The 11,346-nt window shown below is 46.7% G+C and overlaps 1 protein-coding gene across 1 annotated transcript; it reads right to left on the reverse strand.

Annotated features, from left to right (window-relative positions):
- Positions 1-4,019: 4,019 nt before the first annotated feature.
- LOC142775699 (uncharacterized) lies at positions 4,020-6,812 on the reverse strand. The gene has a single exon (XM_075877432.1). It carries the CDS (start codon positions 6,738-6,740, stop codon positions 4,161-4,163), a length of 2,580 nt encoding a protein of 859 aa, XP_075733547.1. The 5' UTR covers positions 6,741-6,812; the 3' UTR covers positions 4,020-4,160.
- Between the last annotated feature and the right edge of the window lie 4,534 nt (positions 6,813-11,346).

The following is an 11,346-nucleotide window of genomic DNA, read 5'->3' on the forward strand; positions in this document are numbered from 1 at the left end:
AAAGGGGGGGGGGGGGGGCGCCAAGTGTGCCCCGTACATTCACTCAGTCGGACCTGTGCCGCAAGTAGTCAAGGTGCAAGGCTTCGGCTATGTAGGTTTTTCGACTAAAATGGTTGCCGAGGATCCCTGATGTTGCCTTTTGAGAACTTATTACTTCGAATGGGTAGCGCATAAGACACGTAAGAAAAGATAGAGACGTAGACACCACGAGCGGGAACTTCTAAACACGTTTGCTTGGGAACACGCAAGAATATATACTATCCCAAATAGCTGCAATCTCACGTATCACGCTCATATCATGAAAGTACTAAAAATCCTTTAAACTACCAAGAAAAACCAATGATTGCTACTGAGCATAGAATACTACATGCGTCGACAGAGGTCAGCGAACTCACTGTTGAGTCGACTCACTCGGACTTACTCAGACTCAAGTCGAGCCGTAAGTGTGAGTCTGAGTGGGTACGGGTGAGTAATATTCTAGAGTGAGTTCTAGTCTGAGTGAGTTCAGTTGGAGAAAGTTTTCATATGTGGGTTTGGCGCAAGTAAAATTTGATGAGTCTGAGTCTGTGCGAGTCCAAAGCGCAAAATATATTTTTAGTGAGTCTGAATGACTTCCTTTTTTTTTTTGACGACATATGGTCCCATCTATTGACCTTCAGCATTACTATCCTGCCTTACGAGGATTCACGTTTCAACTCCCGTCTACTCAATGTATTCCAAAGCAGTATCGTTCATACATTGTTTCAATATTTATTGGTCAGAGGCGCAAATTATTTAGGGGTGTGTATTGACCCCCAAACCCAATTATTCCAGGGAACTTCTTGATTAATATATTTTATGTTGCCATCTATTTCAAGAAAAGTATTCTTACTCATTTTCAACCACTCATAACACGTATTTGAAGGCATTATATCAAAAGGTGCCAAGAAGAGCACCGATTGCGTGAGATATTCGCGTTAAAGAACATTGACACCATGGTCGGAAAAGATAATGGTAGGCTAAGGGACTCAGGAGTCGACTTACTGACACTCGCTCTCACTCAAATTGACTCGTGAGTCTGACTATCAGCGAGCCCAGATGAATATTTTGGGGAGCCAGGGTGGGTCCGGCCGAAGAAAATTTTCGTAAGTGTGAGTTCAAGTAAGTCTGGCTCTATAAAATTTTTGTTAGTATGAGTCTGAGTGAGCCATAAGTGCAAAATATGTTTGATGCGTGAGTCGAATCGAGCTCTACAATGTTTTCCGACCTCGCCAGCAATGACACCAAACAAGCAAAAAAAAAAGGAAAGTACAGTAACGTAATCAATTAGTAAAAAATGTTAAAAATCACACTTCATGCATGCTTTGCTATTTCAAGTGTGATAACAGGTAAGTACGTGGAATTCGGCCTTACTGCTGATGATATTATGACGAGTGCGAAATTAGGAAGGTATGTTAAGGAATGGTGATTCCTTATCACGGAGGTGCGCAGACGGCTGGCTTATACGCACATTGAACCTCGCCTCCGGATGAAGCAAACCTCAGCTATTTCCCGAGTTAATTGCACTCTGTGACGGAATGAAACATACTCTAGTTCGGACCATAGATTGCAAACACACTGACGGTGATCTAAGGACAAATTGGACGACGGAGCACATGTTAAGGCGCTGTGGTGGTCGCGGAGACGAATGTTCAGACAGTGGCCTTGCTAGCCCACGAAAACTTTTCCAGATGAATAGGGGATATAGTAGACTGCTCCCTTTACATACGACACAAAACGAAGGCCATTCTTCCTGGTGCATTCTCTTTTTGCTTCTTATTTTCTTTTCTGCCACATGCATGAAGTCTAGTTTTGTATACTGTTGTTTTTCTAAATGATTGGGTTGCTGTACTGTCTGCATTTTATTTTTATATTAATATTTTGCTTGGCTTGTTTGGGTGTAATTGCTGTCGACGCATAGTGGTATTCTCTGCTCGGTAGGATTAATTGTTTTTCCTAATGCCTCATTTCTGGAATAATTGCCAATCTTGACTTCATGTACTTTTGGCCTGTAGAAGAGGGCGGAAGGAGTAAAAAAACCCTGCGCGTGCCTGTGTACGTGGATATTCAAGAGCAAGCATTTTTGGGGAACCTCCAATGCAATTTCTTGCAAGGTATATTAGAGTATACGGTTCGGCTTCAAAACCGTATAATTAATAAAACTGAGAAACGGTTTGTATTTATCCGAATCAAAACTATACCTCCACAGGTACGCTGGTTGCTGACTGATTCGTGTGAAACTACTGAGTAAAATGTCAAAGGGTTCCGGAACATCCTTAGCGCAATAAATATAGCCTCTAAGTAGCACGATTGCGTTAGTAAAACACCCCTTTATGCTTGATGTTCTAGGCTTATGGTTATATGCGTCCATCTGGCAGCTCTGTAACCCACAAATGGCAGCTTAGCGTATCTCCAGGAGCACGCCATTCCAATGACCATCTCAGATCACCATCTCGTGACACCATTTGATTGATTTGTGGGGTTTAACGTCCCAAAACCACCCGTGGCACCATTTGTACGACCACAAATTGGCTGCCGGTAGGAAGGCAACAGGTATGGGCATTTCCCGTCGTAGCTAGCTCTTAATTCTTTTTTCTGCTGAGAGCTTCCTCTCATGGTAAAGCTCACCTAAAGTTCCTCGATTTGTCATTTAGAAATTCTAGAAACTTTAGGTTCACCTGTGGTTGAAGTACCAAACAAAACCACAATACGATTTAGGCGTGATATACAAAATAATGAATATTTGATTAATATTGAGGGCCTGAAATTGCGAAGCGTCCCCCCAAAAATATGTAATCCAGCATTTTGCCACTATGTGTAAATGCTGCCACCGCATCCGAGTGACGTCATCCGAGTAATGACGAGTGATGTTACCCAATCCCTCCCCCCTTCCCTCAATGCACCCATCCGCGCACAAGCGACGTTCCCACAGCGCATGTAAACACCAAATTATCACGAATGAAAGGGTTATATGCGTCCCGATGGCAGAACTTCAGCCTCGAACATATAGCGCCGAAGCCCTCTGCTACACACCATGCCGGTGCATACTTCACGCAGGTGGAATCGGACACCTCTACGAATGTCCCGCATGCAAAGCTATCGCAATTAGACGCTGTTACGATCGGCCTCCCTGGCTTGGCACCGTTTCTGAGTGCTGACATGGTCGAGCGTTGCACCTGGTGGCTTGTCGTTATTGAAACTGAAACTGACACTGGTCGGTAATGACAAGCTCTCATTATCTCTCACGTGCTGCAGAAAACGATGTGTCGTGTTATGACTGACAGGCAGCTAGGAACATATTGCAGCAAAAAAACGCGAGGACAAAATTTTGGTGTCAGTACCACCCTTTGACGAGCACTGACATCGTACAGTACAAGTTCTCCAACCATTTTACCAAACCGAGATGCGATCAACGGGGTCAAAATCACGACCTTCGGGTGAGCCGCTGAGCAACCATAACCGCTACACCACCACGGCGGACTTTCAATGGAGTGTGCTGGTACAGTCAAGTAATGCAGCAATGACAATGCTGAACGCATGGTTTTCCCTGTATCTTGTTTATACCATATCAATGCGTGTAAATAAAACGCCTGAATGATTACTTCAAAGGGGTGATGCCACCGTGTTCGGGGCTTGCGCGTTCCTTGCTGCAAGCGTTTCTTATAGCTCCAGGAAGCACGATACACGCACAAAGATTCATGTATTCAAGCTAAATAATTTTATATATTCTTATTTATGTGAATACCTTTCATCGGTTTCTGTTGAACACCGAGTAGGGCAGAGACGCAGCAGTGTAGGTGGATTGGTCATGTGACCACACAAAGCTGTGTGTGGCGCACATTGGGCCGAGTATCGTGTGCTCTCACACAGATGTGCCTCACAATGTGATTGTGTAGCAACTGATGCTTTGCCCCATATATATATATATATATATATATATATATATATATATATATATATATATATATTGTAGTGTTCCTACTTAAAATAACGGAACAGCATTAAAGCTTCAGTATGGAACTGGCGTCCATCTTAATCTGCTTTATTTTTCACTTCATCCTCCTCTTCCTTCCTGCCCCGGCCCTCGCGCTTCTTCATCTTCTGTCCAAAGGCTCATACCGCTTCACCCTTCCCGCTTTCTTTCAATTACCCCTCCTGGGGTAATACTTGAAGACATTCCCAATTGAAGCACATTCAACAGATCCACGTTCACCAGTGTACCAGACAGTCTTCAAAATTCCGTTCTGGGTGGCTGTCTTGGTCACAGAGTAAGGCCCATAAAATTTGGCACTGGAATCTCTTATTCCTTTTCTCACTAGTACGAGGTCGGTGACTTGAATGTCTGGCATGTCTGCTCGATGCCTCTTGTCGAAATTCTTTTTCATTCGTTTTCGGTACCTCTCCTCCTGTGATTTTTGTTGCCTCTCCTCGACAATCTTGAGGTTTTCCAAGAGTCCCAACTCACGGTCTGCCTGCAGAATAGGGGTCTCTCCTGTAGAAGCGTACTGTGGACTGCACCCCAAGCCACTTGTGTAGGATCGGTTATGATGTTTTACGGCTGCTTCTAAAGAACATTTCCATCCCCCAGGAAAACTATCGTACATCTTGATGTATTGTTTCACGTCCCGTATGGCACGTTCTGCAAGCCCATTCGCCGCAGGATGGTATGGCGCACAGAACTTGATCGATACATTGTGATCTCGAGCCCATCTTACTAGCTTTTCACTCTTGAACGCGGGGCCGTTATCGCATACGATTGTCCGCGTAGTTCTAAACATGTCCCTTTCGAGAAGGGTTATGACGCTATTTGCATCTTCTTTTCCTGCTCGTGCCGCGACCATCCTGGTGCATTCATCTATGGCCAGCAGAAAAGCTTGCGTTTTTCTGACTCCTTCCCGTTTCTTGTTAAGTTCGGCGAAATCCAGGTGAACTACTTCAAAAGGCACGTTCGAGTGGCAAGGTAGTATCATGGTGTCCGTAGGCTGTTTATACTTGACTTTGTGTACTTGACACACATGGCATGAACGAACGTACTGACTAACGTCTTTCTTCATGTGAGGCCACGTAAACCTCTTGACCAACTTGTTGTAGGTACGCCAAAAGCCGTCGTGTGGTGGCGGTGGTGGTGATGACGGCGGTGGAGCCGTCGGTGCCGAGTGTCCTGGTTCTTCTGGTGAAATAGGCTCCTTCTCAGTGCTTTGCACGCTCTCCAATGAGTCTCCGCCGCTGCTCGCCTCGTTCTCGCGTCGATTACGGGCCCCGGCCTTCTTGGATGGTGACTTCGTTCTGCGTCGGTGGGACCTTGGGTGTCGGTACATCGGAGGAGGTCGTTGCCACGAAGGGGCACTCCCTCTGTCCTGGAAGTCCTCCTGGCTCCTGTTGCCACTTCCGCCGTTACCTCCCCGTACTCCTTCTTCGAGATTTCTTCCGGAGCTGTTCCGTCCTGTCATTTCCAGGTTGCTCTGAAAACGGCCACCACCAGAGCCGTTTTGTCCTACTGCTTCCATGTTGCTTCGCGAGCGGCCACGTCGCCGACGAAAGTAGCGGCCACGGAACCGCCGTGGAGGGCGCCGGGGTGGGGGTTCGTTGAAAACCTCCTCTTCGGCGTACGCTGGCCGTGGCTCATCGACAATGAAACGCTGCGGTGGAAGCGGTGGCGGTGGTGGGGCTCGCGGAGGTGCTCGTGGCACTCCTCTGAAACGCTGGTTGTATCGCCAAGGGTAGGGCCTCCCCACGCCGTCCATGATCCACCGTCTAGGAGCCGGGTCGCTCTGGTCCTGGTGCGGTGGCAGTGACCGCGATGAGTCTCGGTTTCCTGCTTCCTCCCTTCGATCTTCCCCTCGGCCACGCCTTGACGCCGGCCCGCGCCTTCGTTGATTGCGACGTGGAATCCAGCGGGGTCGGAACGGGCGCCTGTCGGCCGCGTACGGGCTACCCTGAACAGGCTCACCATCGGGTCCGGTCACATTGGCTGCCTCGCAGCCCTTATCGCCGACCACGACGTCAAACTCGACGGTCTCACCTTCGCCAACGCTGCGCAGCAACTTCTGTGGGTTGTTGCGCGTGATGGCCGTCTGGTGGACGAAGATGTCCTCGTGAGTGTCGTTGCGGTTGATGAAGCCATAGCCGTTCTTGACATTAAACCACTTCACCGTTCCCAGGATCCTCTCGGCGACGATAGGCTTCTTCCTGCCACTGAAACGACTCTCTTCGCCCATTGCCAAGTTGGCGGTTATCTTCGGAAGGGGCCGGGTGCCGGTCACAGCTGCTGGAAGCCCGCCTGGATGCGTGATGCGCTTCTGGTGGCTTGACCAGTCCGATTTACTCCGACTGAAACAGCTGCTTGACTCGGCGGTTATGCTTGTTTCCGAAGCTGATGGTATGTTCTGAAGACACGCGAGGAGGTCATCTAGAGTCTTTGGTGACAGTATTTGCACTTGCTTCAACACGTTAGTGTGCAATCCATGCATTATTAAGGCAACTACGGCCGTAGATGGAAGCAAAGGCTCCGCCAGCTTTAAAAGACGGCGTTTCTCAAAGAAGTACTCGACAAGGCAGCTTTGCTCAGACTTGAAATTAAGCGCCGTGTTCCATCTTTCTACTGGATTGCTTCGGAATGCAGTCAAAAACTTTTTCCTCCACTGGCTCCAAGAGTCGTCACTGTCTTCCAGAATGCATGTTTCATACCACTTTCGCGCAACACCTCTCAAGTAAACGCGCATGTTGGTGATTTTAGCCTCATCAGAGAGCCACTTGTTTTTTCCAGCGGCATATTCGTAGAAATCAAGCCAACTTTCTGGATTTGAAGACACACCGTCGAAAGCATCAGGTTCTACGAAATTAGGTGTCGGTCTCTCAGCATTCAGAGAGCTTATAAGAGATGTCATTATTTGGTTTTGTTGAAGCATCTGTTCCTGTTGCAGCTGAAAAGCTTTCAAAACGAGGCTCACCTCTTCCGTCGAAGATCGTGATCCTGAGTGTTTTCGACGCGCTGGTTCAAGAACTAGGTCGTTGAAGGTCGCCACACGCAAGTTCACTTTCACAGCACCTTTCCGTCGTAGTTCAGTAGTGTCTACGGCTGCCTTTTCCACAACCAGGTTTACGAGTTCTTCCGAGCTGAGCTCACGAGGTAGGTCTACCGCTGCTTCGTCTTGAACTTGGTACTTCGAAAAGATGATCTCCTCGGAGGTCTCGTCTATGAAGAACGTCACCCACATGATGGCTTCGATGGCCGGCTGCGCCAAAATAATGTAGTGTTCCTACTTAAAATAACGGAACAGCATTAAAGCTTCAGTATGGAACTGGCGTCCATCTTAATCTGCTTTATTTTTCACTTCATCCTCCTCTTCCTTCCTGCCCCGGCCCTCGCGCTTCTTCATCTTCTGTCCAAAGGCTCATACCGCTTCATATATATATATATATATATCATCAGCCTGACTACGTCCACTGCAGGACAAAGGCCTCTCCCATGTTCCGCCAGTAGTTAACCCGGTCCTGTGCTTGCTGCTGCCCATTTATACCCGCAAACTTCTTAATTTCATCTGCCCACCTAACCTTCTGTCTCCCCCTAACCCACTTGCCTTCTCTGGGAATCCAGTTAGTTACCCTTAACGACCAACGGTTATCCTGTCTACGCGCTACATGCCCGGCCCATGTCCATTTCTTCTTCTTGATTTCAGCTATGATATCCTTAACCCCCGTTTGTTCCCTAATCCACTCTGCTCTCTTCTTGTCTCTTAAGGTTACACCTACCATTTTTCTTTCCATTGCTCGCTGCGGCGTCCTCAATGTAAGATGAACCCTCTTTGTAAGTCTCCAGGTTTCTGCTCCGTAGCTAAGTACCGGCAAGATACAGCTATTATATACCTTCCTCTTGAGGGATAGTGGCAATCTACCTGTCATAATTTGAGAGTGCTTGCCAAATGTGTTCCACCCCATTCTTATTCTTCTAGTTACTTCAATCTCGTGGTTCGGCTCCGCGGTTATTACCTGCCCTAAATAGACATAGTCTTTTACAACTTGGAGTGCACTATTACCTATCTCGAAGCGCTGCTCTTTTCCGAGGTTGTTGTACATTACTTTCGTTTTATGCAGATTTATTTTAAGACCCACCTTTCTGCTCTCCTTGTCTAACTCCGTAATCATGAGTAGCAATTAGTCCCCCGAGTTACTCAGCAATGCAATGTCATCGGCGAAGCACAGGTTACTAAGGTACTCTCCATTAACTCTTATCCCTAACTGTTCCCATTTTAGGCCGCTGAAAACCTCCTGCCAGCACGTGGTAAATGGCATAGGGGAGATTGCATCACCTGCCTTACGTCTTTCTCGATTGGTATTTTCTTGCTTTCTTTATGAAGCACTACGGTAGCAGTTGATCCCCTGTAGATTTCTTCCTGGATGTTTATATATGCTTCATCGACGCCCTGATTGCGCAGTGTTTGCATGACTGCTGATATTTCTACTGAATCAAACGCCTTCTCATAATCAATGAAGGCTATGTATAGTGGTTGGCTGTATTTTGAGCATTTCTCTATTACCTGATTGATAGTATGAATGTGGTCGATTGTTGAGTAGCCTGTTCGAAATCCTGCTTGTTCCTTTGGTTGATTGAATTCTAATGTTTTCTTTACCCTGTTAGCAATTACCTTTGTAAATAGCTTGTATACTTCAGAGAGCAAGCTAATCAGCCTGTAATTCTTCAAGTCTTTGTCATCTCCTTTCTTATGTATTAAGATGATGTTAGCGTTCTTCCAAGACTCTGGTACTCTTTCCGTCAGGAGACACATCGTAAACAGGGCGGCTAGTTTTTCTAACACAATCTGTCCTCCGTCTTTCAGCAGATCTGATGTTACCTGATCCTCACCAGCAGCTTTGCCTCTTTGCATGCTCTCTAAAGCTTTTCCGGCTTCTTCTATCATTACTGGTGGGGTGTCATCTGGGTTACTGCTATTTCTTATAGTATTAAGGTCGTGGTTGTCCCGGCTACTGTACATATCTCTGTAAAACTCCTATATATTGTTACGACCGGCCCTAGGGAACCAAGCAAGAGGAGTTTGGGGGAGAACCGGTTCTTGACCGACTGTGTCGTCCAACCCCACCTCCCCATTCAGGCTCCCCCTCTCGCCGGGAGAACTCCGGAATCTGCTGTGCGTTCGTGACCATGTTTGGGCATTTTTTTAGGGCGCCGTGACCATATGGACATCGTGTTAGGTTGTGCCACTCCATGTGTTGTGAGGTGTGTTTCCCCCTCCGTATTGGCTGACGATGCGGACAGTGCGCCCAGTGTCGGCAACGCGGCGCTATAAAATGCCGAAGACGTTTTGTATCTCTTCGCTCTTCTCTCTTTGGATCAGTTGATCACTTCTCCACATGTAAATAAATCTCTGTCGTTTGTTCGGGCGCTTCTTTCTCGCTGAATTGTTGGACGATGGATCCTGCGGCGGGGCCAGCTACCGAAAACGAGACCGGCAGGACCCGGAGTCCCAACAATATATATATATATATATATATATATATATATATATATATATATATATATATATATATATATATATATATATATATATATATATATATATATATATATATATGATTACGCTGAATACCACCATTGGCGGCGCCTTCTTTTAGAAAATTATCTAGCACTCCAACAAATTATATAGAAAGAAAGGCGCAGTTTCGTTTACATAAATTTGGCTTTTGCAGATATTTGATTGTGACAGTAAGTAGCCATTTACTTAGGTTTTGAGGTAAATAACACTATTTAGCACTTGATAAAGTAATGACAAAGTATATTTGGTATCTTCTTAAAGTACTTGATATACAATGATCAAGTACCTTTCACAGCACTCGAATTTCGCACGCGTCCCAACCTTGTCCAAGAAAAAACGCATGAAATGTTCACGTGCTTTAAAACAACTATAGACACCCGCGTTAGAGTACGTTTGGGAGGGAAACTAATTTTTTTTTACTTTGTCCCCATTGTCCCAACGTTGCCCTAAAATGGTGGTGGTGATGTTGCCACAGGCAAGGTTAGCCTGGTGCGTTGCCAGGCTGAACCCGCCTGTGGCAACATCGCCACCACCACCGTTTTAGGACAACGTTGCGACAATGGGGACTAATAAAAAATTACTTTTGCTAATAAGCACATGCAAATCAATGATGCAGTAGAAAGCTCCGAGTTATGCGAAAAAAAATATTAAAATGACTCATGCGGGGCCATTTGAAGTGGCCCCCGCGAGCCTTTGCGCAACTTTTGCAAAAGAAGGCAATTGTACGTTCATTAATGACTGCAGTGGGATTCGTTTTCATTAGGGGGGGGGGGAGCTCACCGATGGCAGATAACAGGTCAAAAGATGACAATTTATTGCGATGGCACTTGTATGGTCATTCACGGCGCCTTCTGCCTTGCCACCTGTCAAGGCACAGCCGCTGAATGGAAGAGTACCTCTGTCTCCATTAAGCGGCCGTGCACAGGGAATGAGCAACTCTCGCGCGGCAAGTATGTAAGATACTAGCTTGAACAGTGACAAACTGTGTGACTGAGCAAGGGATGGGAGAGTATGGGAGAATGGGGAAGTGACAGACTGATATGTCGGGAGGGCGGCTCGATATGCATGTGACATGTCTCTAGATTCGCTACCGACACGCAGTTAGTTCATTTGGCAGCATGCAGAAACGGCGGAACGCGCAGCGTCGGCCAGCCACGCTCGATAAATTGGCTCGGCAGTGCATCCAGGGCACAATAAGGTTAATTGCTGCTGCAATAGATGAACGTTGAGTGAGTAGCACACCAACATAATAACTGTCCTCCAGAGCAACTGAGTGCAAATATACTGCTTTGGCAGCGGAACGGGCAGAAACACCCATAGACAAAGCCCTTTCAAGATGCCGTAAATCAGCGACGGTTTTCTGTCAGCCGAGTTTCGTGCATCATTGAGCGCTGCCACTGAATCCGACATGGTAATATAGGGGTTATGTTGATCTACTGCTCATATGAAGGCCTGCAGGTCGCTGGGTCGAAATCCCGATTCTGTGGCTGTGTTACATTGCAGGGGGTGTTATAGCAACGTGCAGGTTCTTAGTTAATGGGTGTCCGAGCCGTCGCCCCATACTCCCACGAAAAGACGAGGCCGTTTGTACGCCACACTTTATACACACGAAAAACGAACACACATAACATGGACAGGCTATTTAAAGAATCCTTCACTGTCTCTGTGAACTATCAAAGTCCTAAACTAACCGTCCCTCCTTTTTAGCATGGACACAAGACATGAGGTCGGTCTCACCGAGGTTCGTTGCTACGTCTTGAGCTGGCTTGCGTTGTCC

This window comes from Rhipicephalus microplus, chromosome X (assembly GCF_043290135.1).
Source record: "Rhipicephalus microplus isolate Deutch F79 chromosome X, USDA_Rmic, whole genome shotgun sequence".
NCBI classification, from domain to species: domain Eukaryota; kingdom Metazoa; phylum Arthropoda; class Arachnida; order Ixodida; family Ixodidae; genus Rhipicephalus; species Rhipicephalus microplus.